This window comes from Cebus imitator, unplaced genomic scaffold (genome assembly GCF_001604975.1).
Source record: "Cebus imitator isolate Cc_AM_T3 unplaced genomic scaffold, Cebus_imitator-1.0 Scaffold286, whole genome shotgun sequence".
Classification (NCBI taxonomy): Eukaryota; Metazoa; Chordata; class Mammalia; order Primates; family Cebidae; genus Cebus; species Cebus imitator.
The window spans coordinates 621,947-648,467 of NW_016107601.1; the positions used below are offsets into that span (position 1 = coordinate 621,947).

General features: G+C 49.2%; 1 protein-coding gene across 2 annotated transcripts in view; it reads left to right on the forward strand.

Annotated features, from left to right (window-relative positions):
• GALNT14 (polypeptide N-acetylgalactosaminyltransferase 14) overlaps positions 1–26,521 on the forward strand; it is a 226,690-nt gene that overhangs the window by 194,385 nt on the left and 5,784 nt on the right. For both annotated transcript variants that reach the window (XM_017501940.2, XM_037729020.1), the window contains 5 exons: positions 587–690; positions 10,969–11,095; positions 13,654–13,746; positions 18,015–18,098; positions 18,602–18,746. In XM_017501940.2, coding sequence (XP_017357429.1) covers positions 587–690; positions 10,969–11,095; positions 13,654–13,746; positions 18,015–18,098; positions 18,602–18,746 — 553 coding nt within the window. The remainder of the gene's footprint in view (positions 1–586; positions 691–10,968; positions 11,096–13,653; positions 13,747–18,014; positions 18,099–18,601; positions 18,747–26,521) is intronic.

The following is a 26,521-nucleotide window of genomic DNA, read 5'->3' on the forward strand; positions in this document are numbered from 1 at the left end:
TAGTAGAACGATTTATAATCCTTTGGGTATATACCCTGTAATGGGATTGCTGGGTCAAATGGAATTTCTATTTCTAGGTCCTTGAGGAATCGCCACACTGTCTTCCACAATGGTTGAGCTAATTTACACTCCCACCAACAGTGTAAAAGTGTTTCTATTTCTCCACATCCTCTCCAGCATCTGTTGTCTCTAGATTTTTGCAGTCTACCCATCTGACAAAGGGCTGATATCCAGAATTTACAAAGCACTAAAACAGATTTACAAGAAAAAAACAAGCCCATTCAAAAGTGGGCGAAGGATATGAACAGATACTTTACAAAAGAAGACATACATGAGGCCAACAAACATATGAAAAATGCTCATCATCACTGGTCATCAGAGAAATGCAAATCAAAACTACATTGAGATACCATCTGACGCCAGTTAGAATGGTGATCATTAAAATGGGAGTTTTCTTCCCCCAAAGAGGTTTTCTTTCCCCAGATGGGAAATGGGTGTTCTAGACTCAAGGGGCAGAAGAGTTTGAGAGTGATCTCCACCGCCCCCACCAGAACTGATCCCCTCTCTTTTTCTTCCAAATGCACAGGACTCCTATCATAGCTGGAGGGCTCTTCGTGATCGACAAAGCTTGGTTCGATTACCTGGGGAAATATGATATGGACATGGACATCTGGGGTGGGGAGAACTTTGGTGAGTCCCTGCCTCTGCATCCTGACCTATGCTGTTCTATACACCCTGGGGCTGGGGTGGGGACCTCTGTGGTTTTGGATCCAGGGCCAAGCTGTCAGAGAGTCACACAGGCTTGGGATGAGGTCCTGGGAGATGGTGAGTTACGCCTTCAGGTGAAAGCTGGTAGGGTGCTGAAGGAATAGTTGTTGGAGGGTGGTGATAATGAGGGAATCTGTCCATGGGGCTGCATGAATGTTGAGGACCAGGGAAACACGCTCTGGCAGACTGTTAGCGGAAAGCTGAGATGCAACAGCCAGGAAGACCAAGGAGGAGCACCAAGTCTGAGGGGTCAGATATAGGCTTGAACTAGGAGTGATGCACTTGAAAACCTGGAGTTGGAAGGAGCTTGAGGAGAAAGAATGAGGAACAGGAGCAATGGTGACATCCATTAACATCAATTAAAGTCTATTAGCTTCTGTGATTGCAGCACTCAGTTTCGGGTAATGAGGAGGGTCTGGGGATATTTCACCTGTATTTTATGGTGGGAGAGGAAGGAGTGAGGGAGGGTGGCTGGGTTAAGGACCCAAAGCTGTACAAACAGGTGATTGGGTCCAGTCATGGTGGTGTAGAGCTGAGGCTTGCAGCCACAGGAGAAACAGCACAGTCAGAAAGACCCATTCCATCCGGCTAGTGATACTTACTACCTCATCTCCCTTGCGTATTAAAGGTATTAAAGGTATAACTTCAGGATATTAACTCTGCTTCTTGGGGTTGCTAAAAGCCACTGAAGTAAGTGTGTAAAATCTTGGCAGCATGCAGGCATAATACATGTTAGTTTCCTCCAGCAGGTGAGACCTAGGAGATCACAAGAAGCCGCACGAGGGCGGGGGTTTGGGTCCGTTTTGTTCCTGGCTGTCTCTGGTGCTTAGCATAGTGGCTGCCAGGCAGGAGGCCCTCTGTAACAATTTGCTGGATGAACACATCACGGTGGAGTAAGAGGGAGCATCCCCAAGTGTCAGGACACCTCCCCTCTCTGGGCACTGTGGCACATGTCTGGTGCGGGCTCTCTGAGCAGGGGCGCAAGCCAAGAGAATGATCTATGGGGCACATCTGGCATTTAGCAGTAATCCGTGCGTTGTCCGCTGCCATTGTTTTCTCCTGTTTCTGCCTCCAGGGTGTTTTATGGCTTTCTCCCTCAGTCACTAAGAGTTATTTCCCGGAAATTTATGGCTTCTGGCCTGACCCACAGCATCTGTTCTCCCAAACTGGGCAGTGTAGAGAAATGCATCAGAAAAGTCAGTCTCCTGCCATACAGGGTCCAGACTGGATGCCCAGCAAACAAAACAGGAAAATACCCCAACACTTGCACAAAATCGAATCCTTTCCCTGGGACCCAGCCCACGAAGGCCTTCCAGAATGTGATAGGGGACTGTTGGTGTGGGGTTCGAGGCTGGGTCTGCCTCCACCAGCCCAGGAAAACTTGGAGCAGATGAACCTTTGGTATTCTCAGTGAGGCAGGGATTTCTCTCTTGTGGAACAGAGCCTATTTTTATGTTTTGACAACCTCGGTATTTCTTATAGTTAGTGATTTTTTCCAGCCTTTCTCTCAGCCATGAGATGAATCCCTTCTACAGCATTTCTTATAGACAGCAGCCATCCAATCTCTGCACAAATGTTTCTTTTAATGATGCATTCACTATTTCACAGTTTGGTATATTCTGTTGTAGATACATTTTTTGTTGAACTATTAGAAAATTCTTCTAAGTCAAAGCCCAGCTACCCCATCTTCTGCCTGTCAGGGCTTGTTCTGCCCTCTTGAACTGCACAAAGTGAGTCTGATTCTTCTTCCACATGGAAGTTCTATTTGGATTCAGGCAGCCTGAATTTTAAGGATGGCACAGCCTGGTCCATTTTGGTTTTGGTAGCAATACCTTTCCTTGTAGCAATGTTAGCACACATCTGCTCAACTCAAGTCACAATCTCATCTAGCTGGCTTCCAACTCTTTTGGTATCAACACGAGCTGATTGAAATAGAAAAGTTGGAAAGGGTGCTGGGAGGTGTGGGGGAGACATTTATAATCCATCACAAAATTTTTAAACCACAAAAAAAGCACTGCCAACAGCCATCACAGGAAATATTTCATTTTCCCCACCCCAACATCCTATTATGTTATAGCCAGCTAACAGCACTTTGAAAGCCATTTCTGGATTTTGGGTTTTTTTTTTTTTTTTTGGCATTTTATATGCCAGAAAATGCAGCACTTTTCCAGTGATGGCTGTATCACGTGGACAGTGTCACATCTGCAGGCAGGGATGACAAGGCACCTGAGTACATGAAGGGGGAATTTGAAAGAGGCTACCCTGTGAAGATCAGGGATTTGGATGGGTTGTGTGAGTGATGCCCAGATGCAAAGGGGAGATGGCACTAAGAGGTGAAGAAAGAAATTCTGGCTCCAGAGTGTGGCAGGAGGGGCCTTCTGCCCCCAAGTCACCAAGTCCTGCAGATCAGCTGCCCTCCCTCAGCATCACTCACATCCATCACCTTCTTTCCGTCTGCTCCAATACTCTCCTTAGTGGTCCTCCATCTCTACTGTACTATCAAATCTGAGCTCTCACACTTCTGCCAAAGTGCTCGTTCTGAAATGCAAACCTCCCCACCCCTTCCTGGCCTGGCATTCTCAGGGGCTCCCTCTTGTCCTAAGGGAAGACCCACACTCCTCAGCTGGATCCCTCCCTCCCATGGCCTTGCCTGCCTCTCCAGCCTCATCAGCCTTATCCTGCCTCAGTCTTAGGTCCAGAGCAACTGTCAGAACCTCCCACCCTTCCCAGAGTGAGCCCAACCCACTATTAGAACCTAGCTTCCCTTTTCCACCCAACCTACTCTGCAAGACTCAGCTCTGCGGCTGCCTCCTCTGCAAACAAGAAGCCTTTCCTTCCCTCTCTCTGTCCAGCCCTCTCCCTCACTCTGCACCCCTCAGCACCCGGTTCTCTTTTCCATCAATGCACTGAGCCCTTGTATGCATTTGTCTCTTTTTTCATCTGTGCTTGCCCCTGGCCTTCTACCAAACTTGGGGCTCCTTAAAGTCAAGATCATTCATCTAATTTCTCATTCTTGAGCCAGTGATGGTAGGAACTGCTCACTAAATGCGGTTTCAAAAAGCCAGAGACTAAATGGGAAGGGGGTTCAAGATAAGAAGGGCAATATATATGAGGCTCCATTTAAAATAAGTTTTATTGCATTAAATGGAGCTCTAGAGAGACATGTTTAAGGGTTTCCTTTAAACACAAGAATAACAGCAGCTGATAGAGACATCGTTCCTTTCTAAGTAATAGAATTTCTGTGAGTTCTAGATATGTTTGCGTATGTTGTGTTGACTTTATTTCACAGCACAAAGATGCATGAGATGATTGGGACAGGCTCTGGCCAGGGTGACCATGACCTACTCAATAGCACGTGGCCCCTGCCCTGCAGGAGTTAGAAGCAGCCGATGATGGATTGGCTGTGGTGGCCATGTAAAAGCCCTGTCTCACATACTCACATGCCCTGACCCCAGTGCCACCATTTCCACAAAGCATTTCTAAGGTGAGCTGAATAGTTTTGATCATTACATGTGCATTTCAGCTTGTGAGCAGATGTTAGGAAAATGTGGCTTTTAGATTTTTTTTCAGAAGTTGATTTGCATTAAAATTGGATGCTTAAACTGCAATTTACATAACACAGGGTACATGTAATGTAACCACTTACTTTGAGCTGCATCCTACTTTTAGCTGTTGGTCTTTAGAGATAAAAGGAATCTGTTGCACTGTTATAAAGTATATGTGTGTGTGTGTGTATGTGTGTGTGTGTGTGTGTGTGTGTGTGTGTGTGTGTGTAGGGGGGTGTGTGTGTGTGTGGGTGTAGGTATGTAGGTGGTACATGTTCCCAAAAAGCCATTGGCACATATATGAAGGGCAAATATGGGAGTTCTGAATTTAGAATAGGGGATTTCCAAAGCACAGCAGGCACAAAAGGCTGCTGAGAAGAGAGAGGTGAGGTGGGGCCCAGAGAGGAATCACCACCACCTGCTGTCCCGGAAGGTAGCCAGGGACACCAGGCTATGTCAGGCTCAGCTCTCCCAAGTGTGTGAGTATGTGTGTGGGGGCAGGGGATGGGTGTGGAGGCAGGGTGGGGGTGTGTTACGGGAAGAACTGTGGAATCAGGTAGGCCTCAGTTTAGATCCTATAATCATCACCAAGCATTCGTAGGCCTGAGTTTAAATCCTGCAATCATCTCAGGAAAGTTACTTCATCCTTGGGAAAGTTACTTCACCTCACTGAGCCCATTTCTAAGTCTTTAAAGTGGAAACTGATCCCTGTAAAGGGAGAACAGGGCCCCACATAAAAGATATCCACACCCTAATCCCTGGAACCTGTCAGAATATTAGCTTACATGGCAAAGGGATTTCCCAGGTGTGTTTGGGGTCATTAATCAGTGACCTGAAGGTACAGGATTATCCTGGCTTTTCTGGGTGGACCCAATTTAAACAACTGAGCCCTTAAAAGCAGAGTACTTTCTCAGGCTGGAGGCAGAGGAGAAGTAGCAGATGAAACCAGAGAGATGTGAAGCCCAAGGGACCGACCACGGCTGCTGGAGGGGGTGACAAGGAAGTAGCCGAAAGAGGCCCCAAATTGCCATGTGGAAAAGGGAACCTCAGTCCTGCACCCCCAAGGAAAACTGAGTTCTACAAACAACCTAAATGAGCTTGAAAGCAGATTCTTATTCAGAGCCTTCAGAAAGAAGCCATCCCGTTGACACCTTGATTTCAGTCTGAGACCCTAAGCAGAGGGCCCCACCAAACCCACCCACTAAGTTTGTGGGGATTTGTTACTGCAAAAATGGAAAATGGGAGTAGTCCCCACATCACAGGGCTATTGTGAAGATGAATTAGATAATGAAAGTGCCTCTGCTCCATCAAGGTGGGCTGCCTTCTCTTTTAGAGAGCAAGGTTTGTTGAAAGAGGATTGTGTGTGATCTGCTGGAGTCGTTTATTCCTTGACTTTCTCTTTCACCCTCACCCTTTCCATGATTAATGGCTCAAGATCAGGAAAATGGCCTCCTCTGAGAAGACCATCCAAATGTGATAGAAAATTATCTTTTCTGCCAGATGGAGAGTAAAGCTAATGCAGTCAACACTCTGTTCTTTGTCTGCGCTACTAACTAAAGCCCCATGACCAAGGGAGACCCCTTGAGGCCATCCTTTCCTGCTGCTTCTGAACTTCCCTAAGTGTAATTGAGTCCCATCAGACATTGGTTGTTCTGTTTGCATAGGGAATATGAAAAGATAAAGGCTGTCACCTGGCACTTGCAGTTGTATGGCTGTTCAGTTCATGGCATGCTTGTGGTTAATACTTGCCTAGAGTAGGAGGTGTAGATGGAGACTTGGTTGTCCCAGTTGTGGGTGAAATGCAATTTTGCTCACAGATTCAAGGCAATGTTTTGTGAGCCAATAAGATTATCTCTACTCGAGTCCATTCGTTCATTAAAGAATAATAACAGAGCTTGCTTTCTAGCTCAGTAGATGCTGAGAACTTAAAAAGCACTGAAAGGCAATGTTCCCCATTGTACGTAAATATGTGTGGACTTATGAATGACAATAGCCAGGTAAGGGTCTGTTTCTCTGTTTCTCTCAGAGAAACAGACACTTGTATATTGTATATATAGTAGTGTGTATCATATATATAATGTATATACAATACACACACATATACATTATATGAGTTTCCATTTAAATTGTGGTACCAACATGCATAATTCTATTTGCTTTTGTTTAGAAACCAGCCTATAAAATGAAATTAGAACCTTGACCAGTATGGCCAAGCAGTGGCATATGAATAGCTGTGGTTTGCTTCCTGGAGAGAAAGCTGCCCCTTTTCCCCTTAATTCCTGTCTACCATTCATGGGCTTGCCAGGAAAGAGTTAGTTCTGGTGAAGAGTTAGGACCCTGGAGGGGTAGTGAGAACTACTGATCAGCTGATGGAGACACAAAAGGAAAGAGGTGGAAATGGAGGGCAGGAGGGCAATTTGCTCTCAAATATTTACCTAAGGTTTAAAGAAAGTAAGATGATAGCAGTGCCCCCAATGAGGATGGAATAATTACACATCTCCCTGCCTGGAATTCAAAGTGGATTTGGGTCTCCGTGAGGTGGCATTCATCACCAGGGAGATTATGTGGGTGCTGAGTCAGCAAGAACCCCCTACAAACTCCCTACACAAAATTTTTTTGCTCCCTCCTCCCTCACTTCAGAAATGATGACTCTGCAGGTGCTGCAGCCTTGAAGAGCAGAGCCCCTAAGCTGTACTTGGAAGGCCCACTGTCTCACACCTGAATCTACAGCCTTTCTGATGGCACTTGTGCAAGCCTCCTTCACGGGGCCTCAGGACTACAAGACTGTCCCAAAGGTCTCAGCAGATATGTGCAAACCACCAGGCCTGGCTTGCAGTCCTGAGAGGATACATATCATTTTCTTGAAGTCAGTGATACAGATCAGGGTAGAGCACCTGTATGTCCTAGGTTTTAAATATCCCATGTCGTAGTCCCTATAAATCATGACACTAATCTGAAAACTCCAAGCCGCATCCCTCAGACTGCCTGTTGACTCTGGTGGGAGCACAGCGATCCACGTCAGGACATGTGTGTCCAATAATTCCAGGCTTAAACATCTGAACTCCAGAGTAGAGACACTCTTAGCTCATCTCAGGCTGCAGGCTCCTCTGGACGGCAGCAGCCGGCCTAAAGGAGACCTGAGACAGACATCCTTCAGGACTGGATGAGTGAGTTGACAAGGTAGGAATGTGACAGCTAGCTATATATTTGTCACTCTGGTTAGTTTGTGAGTGCCTTGAAGTCAGTATCTTTGTATCCACAGCTGTACTGGCTGGTGGAAGATGTTCAGTATGGAGGCAGGGTGGCGTCAGGTACAGAGCATGAATATTGGAGCTGGGGAGATGTGCTTCCCTGCTTTTGAATGCCACCAGCTCCTCGCTCTCAGTTGTCCTATCAGAGCTGCTTCTGCATCACAAAATAAGAACATTAATAACAATGGAGCAGGGTTGTTAGGACTAATCAGCTACTGCCCGTCTGGCCCAGAAGTACATGAAGGGATCATTTTCCTCCCATGGCCAATGCTTGCAGAATTGCAATACCCAATTTTCGCGCTAAGGCAATGGACATAAGAAAATGAGAAGGAGGAAGAATGTCTTTAGAGGAGGCAGGCTGTAGTGGGCTGTGGGAAGATGCTGAGGGCACAGGAGACATTTTGGGTGTGATAATGTCCCATGCATCTCAATAGATACCTCAGCCAACTATGGGAAGTTGGTGCTGGAGCCTGGGGCAGAGTTGGGGCTTGTAGGATGTAGGTGAGTTGTCAGCATAGAACTCTGGGACCAGAGAAGACAGCAGTGCCAGGAAAATGCTCAGAGGCAGAGCATTGAGGGGATGTAGGAGGAGAACATGGGGATACCAGAAGGAAGGTAGCAAAGGATGAGGGCCAGACAATGGTGCTGGCATAGTTGGCACCTGTGCATGACTGTGGCAGACAAGAGGGGTCAGTAGATGGAGAGAGAAATAAAGAGCTGGGAGGAAGGAGCATAGGAGAAGAAACAGCTAATGGGGAATGGGGGTGGGGCATGGGTGGAGGCACAGGTTGGAGGGATTCGCTTTGCAAAGGCAAAGGGACATATGTCTCATTTGAATACAAGGAAAGGAAGAGGCCGTAGATGAAACACATAACATATCTTTAGAAGAAAACTGGCACAAAATGTGTAAGTTATATCTGGTGAGCAAGGACTCCATCTCTAGTGTTGAGGAATTGGAGGGTTTTCCTTTTTGGGAACTGGAACAGACCCTGTTTTGAGTCTTTGGAGCACAGACATGAGACTTAGTTTCACACGTGCTGACACAGCTCCACGCACCGACCCCCAGGTTCCTCAGTGTGCTGACTGCAAGATGGGGATGTGGGTGCCAGGCAGTTGGCTGAGCTCACTCCTTGCTCAATGACTCATGTGAAAAATGATTCAAACAGTGCCCCAGCCAAATGCCAACTCCCTCTATACCATGGGACTTTATGGAAAGTCGAAATCTCAAATGTGAAGTGCACACATTTTGGGCGCTTCCTGCAGCGTGGCAGAAGAAGCGTCTGTAAATCATCTAAGAAATTAAAAGAGGGGCACAGGTGGGTGATGTCCATGTTTTAAAGAGAGTGGCCTCAGAGGAATGTCTTATAATAACCGCTGCTGATCTTTCAGTCATACTTAAAGTTTACACAGTTGTTCTCAAAATTCTATTTGATTTGATGCCGACAGCAGTCCAGTGAAGTGTTTTTATGACATTTGTTTGACATAAAAGGAAATCAGTCCTCCACGAGCTTATGCAGTTTTCCCAAAGATGCAGCTGGTAGGTTATGGCAGACTTGGGCCTGCTGACCCTGAGGCTAAGTTCTTCCTGTTTCCTTCCCCCCATGTTATCGCCATGATGCCATAGCAGTCATGAGAAGTCCTCTTTTCCTCCTTGAGTCTACACGGTCCCCACTCTGAGGGGAATCCAGGCTTCATGGGAGTGAATAGCGGTAGGCAGAGGGGCAGGTACAGAGAAGGTGGTAAAGTAGGGCTAGTGTGAAGGAAGTCTTAGGAAATGTGTGAGGAGACAGGTAGGTGACAGGTAAGGGTGGCTGGGGACAGGTGAATGAGAGCAGGGTGTAGGACACATATGTGATATGAAGGCCAGGTGCAGTGGCTCACGCCTGTAATCCCAGCACTTTGGGAGATTGAGGTGGGCAGATCACGAGGTCAGGAGTTTGGGACCAGCCTGTCCAACATGGTGAAACCCCATCTCTACTAAAAATACAAAAAATTAGCTGGGCGTAGTGGCAGTCACCTGTAATCCCAGCTACTCGGGAGGCTGAGGTAGGAGAGTTGCTTGAACCCAGAAGGTTGAGGTTGCAGTGAGCTGAGATTGTGCCATTGTACTCCAGCGTGGGCCACAGAGCAAGACTCCATCTTGAAAAAAAAATATATATATATGTGATGTGAAGACCCTGGAATACCTGCATCCTTGTTCCCTGCCCCTGAACACACAGCCTGCCTCCACATGGCCCCTCACGGAGCAGTCACGTGCTCAGGCTTGACTTCAGAAGCATCAGCCAGAACAGAATATCTGCAGATCAGGAGCTGCCTTTTCTACCCGTGGCAGGCTCAGGGAGAAGCAGGGAGCAGCCTGTTCTCGGTGCGGTCAGTTAGGGGGTACATCATCTGTAGAGAATTTAAGAGCAATGTTAGCACTAACAGTCATTCTGCCTTTGAATGCCACCTTGCACTGGCAATTGTAACCAATGGCAGTGATAAAATTCCCTCCCTCCCCCCCTCGGTATGCCTCTGCCTCCTTCTCAGGGCAGAAGCACTGCTCCAAGACTGCTGGGGTGCAGTCCCAGGGAGAAAGACACTCATCACAGCCGCCTCTGCTAACTCTATCCCACCCACCTTTCTGAGGGCCCGTAGCAGCAGCCAACCAGGAAGAAATGGGTGTGTGTACAAACCTAGGAACACCCGCAACAACAGCTTTGAGGCTTCCAGCATTTTCTAGAGCTGCTTTCAGCTCTAGTTAACTGCATAGACTTTCTCCTCCTGGGTTATGATTCAGATGGCTCTTCCCCAATGGTAGAATCACATTCATTGTGAAAGGCGCTTTCATGTACACCTTGCCCTGAGGCCTTCTGGGGACTCAGTCCTCTCTGTTGCATTCTTGCCATGACATTTTCTAGACTGTCCTGAGTCTTCTCATGATGGTCATCTGGCCCCTGACTGTTAGAAAATTTTCCCGTATTCTCAAATGGAATTTCTTTCTGTTGGTCCTGACTCTAACCCTCTGGGATCACAGGGAGTGCGTCCAACTAGACTTCTACAATGAACTCCTCTGCAATTTCAAAGGCCACTCTTTTGGTGCCCACAAGGCTCCTCCTTTCCAGGCTAAGACACTGCAGCAGAGCCCCTGCCCCCACCATACTGGTCCCTAACTGTGCTCCAGGGGCCAGCGTGCCGGTTGGTACTGTTTCCAGCCAGCTCATTTATACCACCCTCCAAAGTGGTAGGACTATTCCCATTCACAGATGGGGAAACCGAAGTCTCCCAGCCAGTGAAGCCTACAGACTGGCTGCAGAGTCTGTTCTTTGGCCTCTGTGGGGGCCTCACCGTTTCATTAGAGCTGGGGCCTCCAAGCTGGAGCAACCGTGCTAAGAGGTCATAGGAGGGGCATGACTGTCTTGCAGAAATCTCCTTCCGAGTGTGGATGTGTGGGGGCAGCCTGGAGATCGTCCCCTGCAGCCGCGTGGGGCACGTCTTCCGGAAGAAGCACCCGTACGTTTTCCCTGATGGAAATGCCAACACGTATATAAAGTAAGTGCCCAGGGGCTCAGTGCAGTGGGCGGCAACACAGGCAGCCGTGGCTGGGGGACCGCTGGTGAGGGTTGCAGCCATCCTGGTGCTCTGATAGGCTGCCTGTGTGATTTGGATTGGCAGAGGCTGTACCTCGTACTACCCAGACTCTGCTTGGGGAGGGAGGGCAGGCCTGTCACATCCAGCGTTAGGACCAGAGGCTTTCCCCATGCTTCTGAGGCTTCGGAAGGCCCCACGTGAGGCCTCGTGGGCTTCAAGTCATGGTCAGTGCCCTCCTGCAAGGCATGGGCTCCGGATATTTAGGGTTGTGTGGGGTGGGGGAGGGGCGGCCCTTTAACTTCAGAGTTCTAGAAGAGCTGCTGCCCTCACCTTTGGGCTGGGTCACAAAGGGAGAGGTCTTTGGGCACATGCAGGGAATGGGAAGGCCCAAGGGATGCCACTTAGGTGCCTGGCAGCACAGTCGAAGGGTCCGGGCTGGGGCAGGGCCTGAGACCCTGTGCTCCTGTCTGCTGCTGCTCTCTTCTCCTGTCTGGGGGGTGGCTCTTGCCAGGGCCCAGAGACCCAAGGGTGCCCACTTGCCTGTTCCCTGCTTCCTCCCTTCATTTACTCTCCCTCAGTTTCTCCACTTTGATCTTCCTCTTCTCCTTTCAAACTTTATTTGTGAATATTCCTCTTTCCATCTTTTCCTCTTGATTCTCTCTCTTTCCCCCACCTTCTGTCTCAGCATCTGATAGCTTCACTCCTCCACGTGGTTCCCTCTTCCTTTTTTCTGTCATTTGGTCCATTGCGGTAGGGGGAGCTGCGTGCATCACGTCCTGACACTGCCACCCCAACACAGCTGTCCTGGAGGAGACATGGGTCTGAGAAATGGGGAAAATTGGCCACATCTTTTACAAAAACCTGGAGGGCAGGGGTTGAGCGATGAGAAAATCAGCAGGCTAGGGGGCAGCGGGGAACAAAGGCAGGGCTGCCTCAGCTCTCGGGTTTTAAAAAGTAAAGGTGAGCTGGGGGTGTCTGGCACAGGGAAGAGGTGGCTGTGCAGGAGCCATGTGGCCTCCTGGAGCAGGGCCAGCCTGGGAATGAGGGGCAGAGCCTGGGGCTCCAGACAGTCATTGTCTTTGAGACTGGGCCCTGGCCAGTGGACATCCTGCATGCCACTGGTGGGTCATTCAGTTTCTAGAGGATTGTGGCACAGATGTCTGCTAAGCAGCTTCCAATGTGCTGATGGCTAGGCCAACAAAGGGGCCAGGAAGGTGCTGTTAATTGCCTCCAGTGTCCCACGGACCAGGCTGTGTGTGTACAAACTGTTATGGCAGGTCCCAGCTTAGAAGGGCTTGCCATGTTCTTCTCTTGAATGCTTCTGCTCCAAAGCAGAACTAGCATCTGAAAGAGCACCCCCTTTACGGGTGGGGCCCACGTTCCCCTACTTGGCGTCAGCAGGTACCACTGCTGCCCAGCCCACCAGCCACCTGACTGTTTTCTGACATTTGTTCCTCTTTTCTGGGGCTCTTTCTGGGACCCATGATGGCTGAGGGATGTCATCCTTAGTGTGTGTCTCTCTGTCTGTCTCCTTTTGTGTGATTTATGGGGGTCAGAGTCGGGGAAGATAACCTGATTTTAAGAACTAGAGGGCTAGCGAAAAGTCTGGAAAGAGAAGCCTGATTATTTAGTTCTTTATACCTGCGGCAGGCTACCTGCACAGCCTGCAGGAAGACCTGTGTGTGCCGACTTTCCCCTTGGAGAGCTGGGCCCTGAGCGCTTCCACTGTGGTAAAGAACAGAACCTGGGAGCAAGAGCCCATGGACAGCCAGGGGCAAGATGGCCCATGCAGGCCCTGCCTTTGCATTCTTGGTTACTGGCAGTGAGGGCGTGTGTCAGGTTCCCGAGCCTTTTCTCCCTATTTCTTTGAGAGCTGCAGAAATTCAGTTTCTGGCACAGTTTTCCTGGTCTGCATCTCTTGGGGGAAAGTTCTTTGTTGTTAGTAAAGGTGAGCATCCCTTATCCAAAAATCTAAAATCCAAAATGCTCCAAAATCTGGAACTTGCTGAGCACCAACACGATGTCACAGGTGGAAAGTTCCACAGCTGACCTCATGTGACGAGTCACAGTCAAAATGCAGGTATACAACACAAGGTTTATTCAACATCCCCAAGGGAAAAATATAAGTACTTTCAGACTATGTGTAGGAGGCGTAGGTGAAGCATGAATGAATTTCGTGTTTAGGTGTGAGTCCCATCCGCAAGATATCTCATTATGTGTATGCAAATATTCAAAAAAAAAAAAAAAAACCCAAAACACATCTGTTTCCAAGCATTTCTGTGAAGGATACTCAATTTGTACTAAAATCTTGTGCCTTGGGGCAAAGACCCCTTTGGAGATTGGGTAGGGTTTGGGTGGTCTCAGTGCGCTGGGAGCAGTGATGATAGTGGGTTGACCATGGTGGCCCCCACCTGGGTGGTGCTGCCAACTCAGCCCACACATGTGTATTTAAACTGGCACTCACAGGCCCTCTCAGACGGCCTCTTACTGACACTCCTTGCCACTCTTTGTCTCCCCAGGAACACCAAGCGAACAGCTGAAGTGTGGATGGATGAATACAAGCAATACTATTACGCTGCCCGGCCATTCGCCCTGGAGAGGCCCTTTGGGAAGTAAGTGTCCCTTCACGTTGTGGAGGACAGAGAGTCCACAAGAGCCCAGCTCATAGGACCAAGGCAAATGGGTCCTGATGGACCCGTCAGCTTGGCTGCCCTGAGCTCCCGCTGGGCCCAAGGCTGTGGCGGTTCTTTCCTATTCCTCAGAGCTCATGCCCAGTTCTGGACGTGCAGGGCTTTAGGCAGTCCTGTGGAATGACTCCCTGGCAACCCGGAGTGCCAACTCTAAGGGAGCTGAGCTGTAGCTTGTGCAATGGACCAATTTTTCCTGCTTTTTACAGAGAGGAAGGATGCAGGACTAGACAGCCTTAGTCCCTCCAGGTGGGACTTCCTCCCTCCAAGTTCTAGGCCATCCAAGCCTAAGCTCTCCCCTTCCTTGGAGGAACAACATGTGTACAAATGTCCCCTACAGCAGTGCTCAAGTTTCATGGGAGGAGAGGACAGAGAAAGGAACATTTATTCAAAGCTGGATACCATTACATAAGGCATCTCATTAATCCTCCCAACTCTGAGGAATGGGCATAATGACTCCTAGTTTACAGCTGAGGAGACTGAGGCTTCCACAGGTTAAGGTTCTTGCCCTAGATGACACCATGTCAGAGGGGGATGGAGGCTCAAACCACACCTGTCTGATTACAGTAGAGAAAAATAGCAGCTTCACTGATGTTATCATTTATGTTTCTTTGGGGGAAACCAATGGCTTTTTGTCATACTAACATCACCCACTCATCATACGAAGGCTGTTGAGCAGATGGGTTTTTTGCAGCCTAAACTTCATAGGTCGAACCCATCACCATGTGGGAGGATTAAATCAGAACCCACCAAAATGGTTTGCACCTCTAAAACCATAAATCCATGCCGCCCCTCCAATTCTCTCACTCCAAACCTCCAAGGCATTCGTTTTCAGTCCTCATCAGAACTTCCAATCTGTTGGCCATGCCGGCCACATCCCCCTCATTCCCTTCCCTCTCTAGCTTGGATTCTACTCTTTTAAAAACCGAGCTCAAAAGGTCTTGTCCTCAGACCTTCTGCCCTATTGTCCCTCTGGCCGCACCGTCCCTCTGGCCACACCGTCCCCACAGTTCATCCAGGTTCAACCCTGGGTGAACCTGACTTTGCATCTTGTCCTCCCGTGCACACAGACTGCTGAACAGAACTGGGAATGCCAGCTGGTGCTACTAATAATACACCATGGCCGTCAGTCTCAGCAAGGCCTGAAGTCTGCCCACTGGCCCTGCTGCCTCTCCTAGCTAGCGTCCTCCCTCAATCTTCATTAAACCTCCACTCTTCCCAGCCCCTAGTCCACCCTCTTTTACTGGCAGCAGATGACACCTTCTGTTTTACAGATGAAGTAGATGACATCAACTTCCCAAAACAAACCAGCCCATTAGCTTCACTACATCTGCCGCATCCTTCTCTGTCTCTTGTCTCAAAGGACAGGGTGTGCTTCCTGCTGTGGTCTCCATCCCTCCACCTGTACTCTGGATGCACCATTCATCACTGCATTCATTCATAAATCAGCATTTATTGAGTTCCCGCTGCCTGGATTCATCTCCTCTTGCCTCCTGGCGCAGGGCCTTTAAAACATTAATGTGCACACAGATTTCCTGGGGATCTTGTTAAAATGAAAATTCTGACTCTGGAGGTCTCTATTTCTAATAAGCTGCAGGCAAGGCAATGCTGCAGGCCTGAGTGCCACAATTCCAGGAGCAAGTTCTAGCGGGGAGGTTCCCAAACTAGTCTGCTCCTTGGAGTCCCTGGGGAGTTTCAACCCGACTGCGGTCTGTGCCCCTCCTCCAGAGAGTTGATTTAGTTGCTCTGGGGTGTGGCCTTGGCTGCAGAATTTTTCTAAAGACCCCACATCAGGTGATTCTAACATGGGGACAAGTTTGGGAACCACACTCCTAAGGAAGCTTTGCCCTCTGGGTACCTCCACTGTCTCCCTGATCCCTGTTCTCTCCTCTACTGCATTATTCCCATCAGCATTTAAACTTATTCAGTGTCTTACATCTTTAAAAAAAAAAAAAAAAATAGGAGAAAAAAAAAAAAAAAAAAAAAAATAAAAAAAAAAAAAAAAATAGGAGGGGGAGGAAAGAAAACAAACTACAAAAACCCCCCTTCATTTCAACATTGCTATCATCCACGCCCTATCTTTTCCACTCCTCCAGTGCCCAGCTTCATGAAGCCACGATCTGCCTTCCTCTCTCTTCTCCCTGTCCTCACTCCTGGCCCCTAAGGCCTGAGAGTGCTCCCACCTAGCTCCCTCATGACTTCCTTGCACCCTCTACCCTGTACTCTCTCCTCTTACACTGCCCCATCAGCATGAGTCTTCTCCCACCCCCGGCCCCTCTGGTGTTTCCCAGTCCCCAGGCTTCCAGAACTCTGCAGTCATGGCTTTTCTTCTGCTGCTAGGCACTGCTGGCTTGATCCCATTTGCTGACTTAGTTTCCTTTTCCTACTCCTTGTATGATGGTCTTCCCAGAGGGTCCGTTACAAAGCCTCTTCTTACTACATAGTCTCACTGGCTTTAAGCACTGTATCTATGCTGCTGATACATTTGCATCTCTATTTCCAAGCCAGACCTATCCTTTGAGCTCCAATCCCTTCTATCCAATTATCAACTGGACACCTCCACCAGGGTATCGCCCTGGTGCCTCCAACTCAACAAGTCCTAAACTGAACTCATGAAGTTTGCTCCTAAATTTATTCCTCATCGTATATTTCCCATCCTTGTGAAGAGTTTTCCTTGCACCTGTTGCCTGAGTCAGAAATCTAGGTGCCAACCTTGAATCCTTCTCCTTCTCTTTCCCATCCAAATGATAACCAAGTCTTGGTAACACAGCACCAAGTGTTACCTTCATGCGCCGAGCATGCAGGCCCTTACTAAACACCGAACAGTCAGCATTTTAGAAACCTGACATTCTTCCCGTCTTGATGGAGCTTAGAGTCTGGTGATGAGCTGTGGTTGGTGCTCTGTAAGAAGAAGTTCTAGTGCAATCTTGAGGTGGAGAGTGGAAGTAAGTAAGGCTGGACAGGAAGCAGGGCCAGTTCTGTGGGTTTGCCCAGGAAGAGCAAGACATGAATGTAACTTAAGTGGGTGCCGGCAGTGCAGATGGAGAGCAGTGGAGAAACTCAGCCTGTCGTTCTTCATTTCCACCCCCCACTTCCCTGTTTGAAAGCATGAGCCGCACCTGAGTTTCCACAGCTGCCTCCTGACTACCCTCCCTGCCCCAGCTCTGCCCATCAGAACCATTCGTGGACCAGCAGTGAGATGCCCTCAAAGTATAAACATCACCACCTCTTGCCCTGCTTAGAACCCATCAGTTTCATCCCAGTGCCCTTTGAAAGAAAAGCCCAAACCCCTTGGCAGGGCCTCACAGGACCTTTTATGGTCTGTCTTTCTCTCAGCTCAGCCATTTCCCCTCTTCCGAATCACCCTCCCTACATTCGAATACACATCTATTTTAAGATCCTGTGGTGCTCTTCCTACCAGCAGAACTTCTTTCATGTCTTCACATTTGCTCATCTCTGCCCTCCCCACTGCCTCTCGCAGGGACCCCTACCACTGGTTTCTCTACATAATGTCCCCTTTTCCTTCCAGATACCAGCATCATTATTACTACCTGACCACCATGGACCCGACAAACAAGGGTCCCCCTCTGAGGTGTTCCTGTAGTTCCCTCCTGCTCATCCTGTGTCACCTGGGCTGTGGTAGCTTGTTTCATTATCTTTGCCTATTGCTCAAATGCTATCTGTAGTATCCCACATTGGGTACAATGTCTGACACATAATAGGTGCTCAATGAATATCAGATAAATAAATACATGACCAGGCCCCTAAACCAGCCAAACAAAAGGAGGTTTTGAGGCTGTGGCAGCAGGGAGTGGTGTTTCCATGGCAGAATCCAAAAAGAAAATGTGAATAAGTAGGCCCAGAGCCCTTGTGGTGAATTATTAGCAACACACTGAATGTTCTTCAGCTTTGTTTTGTATGAAAAGTAAAAACACCCCCAAATTCCATCTTCCAGTGAAAGCACCAGTCCTCGCCGTCATGACTGCACCATTGTGAGATATTGCTAAGTGTTTCCATAGCTCTGTCTGCAGTTATAGAAATCTGTTCTTGCTTAGTTTCCCCAGCACCCTCCAGAGAGATGTGAGCACCGAGCATGGGCATGGGTTGCACTTTGTGCTCTGAGTCGCTGCTGGTGCCTGCCTCTGACAGCTGTGTTTTGTCTTTGTGTCTGCCCACAACTCCATTGCCCCCAGTGTTGAGAGCAGATTGGACCTGAGGAAGAATCTGCGCTGCCAGAGCTTCAAGTGGTACCTGGAGAATGTCTACCCTGAACTCAGGTATCTGCCCTACCTGTTGGCACTTTGGCTGGCTGCAAGGAGGGGCCCTCAGCTGGCTTGTTCTAGAGAGGAGACTGACATTGACAAACTGGATGAGGGCTTGTATGTATATCGAAGGTCTAAGAAGACCGGTTGGCTCCCCTGAGCCCCTAAATCCAGCAGGGACCTTATACTGAATCAGTAGCAAGAGGGATTGCAGTTAGCCGGTAGCAGTATTTCTCAACCACTTGGCTTTGAGCCCTGGCTTATGGACTCACTGACACCAGCACCATCTCAGGGACTCATCTTCCTCTATGGCTCCTGGGTCTTTCTTTGCTGCCTCATTCTTAGTAGCATCCTGCCCTTCTCTGAGCAATGTAGATCAGGTTGAGCTGGCCTGATCAAAAACAGCCCAGGTTGAGCTGGCCCTGCCATTCTCAGAACACTGCCCACCCTCTCCAGCTGGTAGTCTTGCTAATCCAATGAGCAATGGACTCACCTCTCTCCCTGTGACTCTCCTCCAGCATCCCCAAGGAGTCCTCCATCCAGAAGGGCAATATCCGACAGAGGCAGAAGTGCCTGGAATCTCAAAGGCAGAACAACCAGGAAACCCCAAACCTAAAGCTGAGCCCCTGTGCCAAGGTCAAAGGTGAAGATGCAAAGTCCCAGGTAAAGTAACTGGCTGGGGATACAGGACCATGTGTCACAGTAGAGGGAGGTGGCCGGATGACTCTGCCTCCATCACCTGCCAGATGCCCATTTATTCCCAGAGATCAGCAGTGGAACATGGGAGGTGTGATCCCCGTACTCTGCCACTGTGTTTACACTACTTGCTTTCCAATTGCATAGAGTTCCTCTGAAAGACAGCTTAACAGGAAGCATCCTGCCTATAGGAAATTGCCGATTAAGTTAGCAGGAGCTTAATGAGTTTCTTGTAGTTGGTGCCCTACCTGCTGGCAGCAACCGTGGGCAGGGTCAGGCAAGGCCAATGGCAGAGCTGCCTCGCAGATGTGAAATGCAAAGGGGGAGAAGCTGCTGCTGGGTGACACTGCCCCCTGAGACAGGACAGAATGTCTGCTCTGTGAGTCTCCCAGCTGATTTAAGCTGTGACTGGCAGGTAGTCACGTCAGAGTTGGTAAAACCGTCGCTGTCCGATACCCTGTCTCTGGGCAGCGTCCTCCTTCATCCCCAGCTTCAGCTGTGCATCTCCTGCCTCCCCTAAGTCTGCAGGATCATTTGTGGTCCCATCTCTGAAAGGTTTCCTGTGCTTTACTTGATTCATCAACAGAGTACCTCCCCCTCCCTGCCATCTTTTTTGAGACAGTATTCTCCCATCTGAGGCTAGAACTCCTGCTTTAAATGTCACCAACAAATTCACAGCCTGTCTCATAGCACTTGGCTTGCTGACTGTGTTAAAGCACGGTGGCTCACGCCTCTTATTCCAGCACTTTGGGAAGCCAAGGCGGGCGGATCATCTGAGGTCAGAAGTTCAAGACCAGCCTGGCCAACATGGAGAAAGCCTATCTTTACTAAAAATACAGAAAAATTAGCCAGATATGGTGGCATGTGCCTGTAATCCCAGCTACTTGGGGAGCTGAGGCAGGAGAATTGCTTGAACTCGGGAGGCAGAGGTTGCAGTGAGCTGAGATTGCACCATTGCACTCCAGCATGGGCAATAAGAGCGAAACTCTGTCTCAAAAACATAAAGCACATTCATCTATGGCTTCTTGCCTGGCTCTGTGGCTCGGTGCAGTCCCCTTCTCCTACATTCCTGTTCCTTTCATCTGTTTTCCTTGCTGACTCTTCACCCACACGCTCATACCTTCTGGCAGATATTCACCAAGGTTCTCAGCTCACTGTTCTTTTCTCTACAAACTATTTCTTGGAGATTTTCTTCATGCTCCCAGCTTCGACAGTTTCCTGTGTATTGATTTATAAATGCCGTATCTTCACCTATCCATTCATTTAGTCATTCAACAGATACTTCTCTGCTAACTATAAAGATGCAGAGACGAAAGACTAGGTTGCAGGCCTCAAGAGCCCCTCAAAGGGCGTAACGCAAAAATAAACTAGAAAGTAGCCATTATGATGTCATCTCTGTCCTGGGTGGAGTTTTGTTCAGGGTACCATAGAAGTTGCAAGAGATGGCATCCAAGTTAGGTGTGAGGCTCAGGGAAGGTTTCTAACAGGACTTGGAGATGAGTTGTATTCTCAGAGATGAGTAGAAATTGGCAAGGTTGGGAAGGGAAGAGAAGAAAGGGTGGCCCAGGAAAGACCTGGAGCTGAGCAAGGACACTGGCAAGGATGCCGCCTTTATAGGGCTGCAGAATGGTGGAGTTGGAGAGTGGGATGTGAGGGGAGGGAACAGCAGCCGGTGAGGCTGGAGAGGAAGCAGGAGCCAAATCCTGGTCTCTCTTCCCATGCTGAAAAGGGTACGTTTGTCCTCGGGAACAGGATGCTATGAAGTCCCAGGAGAGGGTTGGGAGTTGCAGATTTGCAGGTGTTGCTCTCCCACCTGGACTCTCTCAACACTGGCGATCGAGTGAGTCCCTGGCCATACTGAACTCACTTGTGACTCAAGTCAACAGACGGTACCCTGTCGGGTACCCTGGCCACCTCCTCGTCCCACTAACTCTCTCCATGTGACCCCCTTCTCCCAGGAGCCCCAGTTCCAGTCTGGTCCTGTAACTCTTCTTTCTCCTGCATTCCTCATTGTCTCGTTTCTTCGTAGAAGGGCTGCTCTTAGATCCCATGTTCACTTCTTTATGCTAGATCCACATTCCTCAATCTCAGCACTCTTGACATTTGAGCCGGACGTTTCTTTGTTGTAGGGGCTGCCCTGTGTGTTGTGGGTGGTCTAGCAGCATCCCTAGCCTGTGCCCAGTGTTGCCAGCAGCACCTCCCCACAACACTAGTCATGGCCATCAAAAGTATCTCCGACATGATTAAATGTTCCCTGAGGGATAAAACCACCCCGGCTGGGAGCCCCTGGGTTAAATTACAGCAACAGCCTCCACTCGCTTCTTCTCCCTGGCTGCAGCCCTGCCCTCACCCCTGACATTACATGTGGTCACTAACCCCGTTGTTCCCAGTCTCAGTACAGTCATCAATGGCTCCTGTTGTCTACCACAAAAGCCAGACTCTTGGCCTTGGTCCTTGAGGCATCTCAACCCAGCTCCAGCTTGCTGTGTCTTTTCCAGGAACCGTATCTCTGCTTTAATAGAGCAGGGGAGGGAGCTGCTTGAATCAGACAGGAAAAGGGAAAGGAAACCGAAGTGTTGATTTTGCTTTAGGCGTGAGCACTTGGCTGAGAATGACATAATTTGCTCAAGTCGCATTTTGCAAAACGTTATGAGTAGGTGACATACATCCCTCTCTTCTGAATCTGTGTGTGGGTGGTGCCGGTGGGCAGTGCTGGTGGGCTGCAGCCAGCGTGTTGTCTTCCCCCTTACCCTGGGGCAGGAGTGTGCTTGGTCTGTTTCCAACAGAACAGAAGGCTTTGCTGGTACCTGACACCTTTGACTGCATGAGGAAGTGGGAGGAAAGGAGCCAGGTCCCTATGGACCTCACACAGGGGCCCTGCAATGTCCTGGCCCTGAGGAGAGTTGTCAGGCCTTTATTTGATCAGAGGGTAATAGTGCCCTTCCCAGCTGACCCTCCTATCATGTGAAAAAGGGAGGAACAGCAGTCTTCTGCAGGCAGCTCACATTCATCCCGGACATGGCCTGTGCATGAGCAAAGCATCTTCTCTGGAAGATGGTACTGAACTGCCCCTCCTCTCTACTTTGGAGAGAACAACTGGATTGGTGTTGCGACAATGTGAATATAGGGTGCTAGGGGAATACTCTGAGACAGGACAATGCTCAGTCCACTTCACAGACTGTACCACAACCCAGAGACCCCTCCTGCTGGGGTGCAAGGTGGTCTGAAGCTGGACGAGATGAGCCCCTGCCCTCCAGGGTCCATGGCATGACTCACATACATTTCCAAGTAATCTGGAGGTGTTAAACCAACATGGGACTGGTAGAAACCCACATGACTATGCCAGCTAAGATAATATCCCTGAGTGTGTGCGCGTATGTGTGTGTCTAGTATACATTATCATAGGACTGACTTATATGACCTTTCTCCTCTTTTCAGTGTTCTCTCCTCTGTCTTCCCGCTTCCCAACCCCTTCTGCCAACAATGGCCTTTGTTGCATTCTCTCCTCTTACGGCTGCTTTGCCTCCATCACCTCTTCCTCTCTGTCCTCCTACTTGTCCTGACTCTTGGCCTATCCAGAGGGAGTCACATCTGCCCCTCAAACGCCAAAACATGGTTTGTTCGGCCTTCTCTGCTCCCACTTCTTTTGTCCCTGAAAGGCCTGAAAGGCCATATCAGAGAAGTGACATAAAAACCTATTAAGTAGATGGGGCTGAGGCCAAAATGATGAAACCAAGACTTGGAGAGATTATCCAAAGTCGTATCCTACCAAAAAGGGTGAAGATGGATTTGGAGAATCTGGCCACTTATCATAGCCTGCTCTTGCTGATGCTGGAGAGTGAAAGCTGGCTCTGAGCTCTTTTAGAGAAGTTTAATCAGGAGAGAAGACACCTGCTCCGGAAATCCCTCTTCTAGGTTGTAAACATTAAAACCATAGATCAGCTCCACCTTGGCAGGGGAGAGTGGCAGGAGATTCTTTTTGGCTAGTTTCCAATGACAGCCTTTATGAAAAGATGAACAAAGGTGGTACCCCCATGTCAGGGTCTAGGGTGGACCAGGCCAGAGAGTAATTCCCTCCCTAAGAGTTATGGGCATTGTAACAAGAGTATGAATGGAGGCTCCTACTCCTGATTCCACACCAGAATGTGGGACACAGATGGTGCTGGCTTCCTACCTTGCCTGCCCCGTTTTCTTCACATCCTGGCTGCATATCCAAGCTGGGTCACTCCTCACTAAATGGTCTCCCTCAGGCCTGGGGGTGTGTACTAGGGACATACTGTAGTCTGTTCTCAGAGGAAAAGGTCAAAGGTGAAGAAGCAAAGTCCCAGGTTAAGTAACTGACTGCCGATACAGGACCATGTATGAACCCAGGGATAAGATCTATACAGGTTTTTTAATAAGGCTTGGGCCTTTTGGATTGGAGACTCGAGGGTCCTTAACTGTGGAGTAAAAGCACCAGAGAATGGGAACCAGGGGCGGAGTTCAGCTTTAGCTGCCCATGCTCTCTGCAGGTGGGTGAGCCCCAGGCACTGGGGCGTCCTCATTGTTGAAAGGGGACTGTTTTGTCCTCTGGCTCTGACACGGGCTCCTGATGCTACTCCACCCCCAGCCTTATCCATTCCTCACCCTGCCTTCCCTCCTCTCTTGGCTTGTCAACCTTGGGAGCAAAATGTTTAATCTGAGTGTGTATTAAAGGTGTCAGAAAACTGATGCCTTAGGTGAAATGCGAGAGAAATACATCATTCCGTTTGTAAACATGTGAAGCCTGAGATGTCTCCAGGTTAACAAGTTTCCTCTTAACTTTATTGGACTCTCTAGAAAAATATTTGTGAAAAGTAGAAAGAATACAGGTGCACCAATCTAGTTTCCATACCAATTTAAAGAAAAGGAAAATATAAAATATGTTTTTAGCTCATCCTCATACCTGTCTCCCAGCATGTGGGCTACTGGCTGTGGAGCATGCAACGTGGGTACCCTGGGTGGCAGGTGAAGTTAAAGCCTCCCCTAACCTGGACAGGCACTGGTGCCTCAAGGTGTGTGAGCCTGAGTCTGCTGGTGGGACAGGCTGCCCGCACACCACCCTCCCTGCCTGATGCCACCCTTCATTCCTGTGCCTTCTCAACACAGCCTTGGGAATGGCCCCATCCCTGCCTCCATCATAGCTTCTGGGCAGGACTCCAAAAGAAGGTCTGAAGGGTCATCTCTCTTCCTGTTGGCTCCCCATTGTCACCATTGTCAACACAGCAGACAGCAATTGAGCATTTGCCAATGGAAAGCACCACTCTGGGATAGGTATTAACCCATTTGTTCCTTGCAGTGACCCTCTTCAGTAGGGACTGATGTCACCCTCATTGTACATGCAGGGGAACTGTGGTACAGAGTTGAATTTGCTCAGATCCACAGGTTAACAGGCAGCTCTGTGGGGATTCTAGCCCGGGTATCACCCCAGGATCCAACAACATGACCCAACAAAAAATGTTCTGAGTGTGGGCATTAATTACACATATAAGTATAATCTTACCACATGGGAGGAAAGGACAGAATGGGGCAGAAATAAAAGACCCCAAAAGTGGGTCCATCACTGTTTCCAGTGGAAAGTGGTGTGTCTAGGAGCCCGCCAGGTCGTCCTGCTACCTCTGGAGAGAGAGCCTCCACCAGGGAGGGGCTGAGGCAGACCCCAGCGTGGCCTGCAGTGCCCTTGGGCTGTTGTCACAGCTGGTGCAATCGCTACAGCTGATGCTTCAGAGAGCCGGATGCATCACGAGGTCAGCTCATTTGAATTCAGGCTCATCCAGTCTAGACACCTTGTTTGAAGGGACAGCTTCGAGGCCATGTTTCAGGGACCATGAAGGTCCCTGACCAAGTTCAGACTCAACCTGGGATCTGCTTCTGGCATTGCCGAGAGTAAACATTGAACCCTTTGATCCTCAGTCTCCCCTTCTACAAAATGGGAACCGTGGTAGTTACCGGAATTAAATAGACAGTGAATGTGAAGCACTTAACACCAGCCCTGGCCCTTGAAAGAGTTCCTTACAAACAGGCGTCCCTTTGGCTGTCTAACTACAAGAAAACCAGCAGCATTGCCCTGCCCATGCCTGGTGCTGTCACGCCTCCTGGAGAGAGAGTATTGAGAGATGGGGTAAGGGAGGCTTGGAGAGACTGCCCAGGTGGTATGTGAGTAATGCCAGGGCATGCTTCAGATACAGGCCCTGCAGAGCCCAAGCCCTTAAGATGAGCCTAGGGCTTCTCACCCTCAGCATTATTGGTATTAGGGTCAGATCCTTCTTTGTTGAGGGGCTGTCCCATGCAGCATAGGATATTTAGCAGCATCCCTGGCCCCACCCACTGGCAGCCAGTAACACTCCTTCACCCAGCCATAGAAACAAAAAATGTCTGCAGACACTGCCAGAGGTCTGCTGGATGGGGAGGGTTGAGAGCCTCTGCTCCTGGCTGATTGCTTCTTGCCTACTAGGGGAGGGGGCCCTGGGCCATTCCAAAACCAGCCCCTCTGCCTGGGCCCAGGCTCGTCCTCGCTTCTGCCTCTTTTTTTGCCATTGGGGTGGGTATGGGGGGGTGGAGTCTCGCTCTGTTGCCCAGACTGAAGTACAATGATGTGATCTCAGCTCACTGCAACCTCCATCTCCAGAGTTCCAGCAATTCTTCCGCTTCAGCCCCCTGAGTAGCTGGGATTACAGGCATGTGCCACCATACCCAGCTAATTTTTGTATTTTTAGTAGAGACAGAGTTTCACCATGTTAATCAGGCTGGTCTTGAACTCCTGAACTCGTGGACCACCCACCTTGGCCTCCCAAAGTGCTGGGATTACAGGAATGTGCCACTTCGCCCCAGCCCTCTTAGTTACCTCTTAAGAAAATCTTTCCTCCCTGCTTCACCATCTGGTACAAGACCAGAAGCTCCAGGCTGTGTGCTGTTGTCCCTCTGCATTCCAGCTTCCATAGCTGTGGTCAGACCGCCATCTGCTAGAGAGAGAGAAGGCTGCTGACCCCTTGCCTGGCCCCTCCCTGCTCCTACCAGCAGTGGTTGTCTCCAGAAATGTCCTCCAAGCACAGAAGGTTTTAAGGCTGTCTGGCCAAGTCGATCCCCTCCTCATTCACTGGCAGCTACTCCCCTCCTTCTCAGCCTCCCCTCCTTCCAGCTGGCCTATCCCAGTGGAAGGAGTGGAGCCACCCACACCAATGCCCAGGACGGTCTCTGGGTTGCCCTTCCATTGCTACAGCTTCCCGATAGAAGGGACGGTTCCTAGACCAAACCAAGGGTCGAGCTGTTTATTCTCATGGCCCAATAACGAGATGCAGATGAACTGGGAAAGAAGAAAATTTATTTCTGTAACCAGGTACAGGGAGAAGGCCTGGAAATTATTGCCAGACCAACTCAAAATTACAGTTTTCCAGAGCTTAGATACCTTCTAAGCCATTTGTCTACATGTAAGTGTGCCTTCATCCAAAGACATAAGTGATTAACTTCTTCTACTCTATAACTAAGGTCTGAGTCCTAAAGACCTTCCTCTGGAGCCTCAGTAAATTTTGTTAATCTAGATGGGTCCAGGTGCCAGGGGTGATTACCCTTATCTTGTCTCCTGCTAAATCACAGAGGTTTGGGGAGTTCCTTCAGACCCCAATAAAACGTGTTTGTGGAGGCCCGGGGAGTTTCTTCAGACCCCCAGTAAAACGTGTTTTATCCTAAACAGGTCCTGCTAAGCATTCCACCATTATCTTGTCATG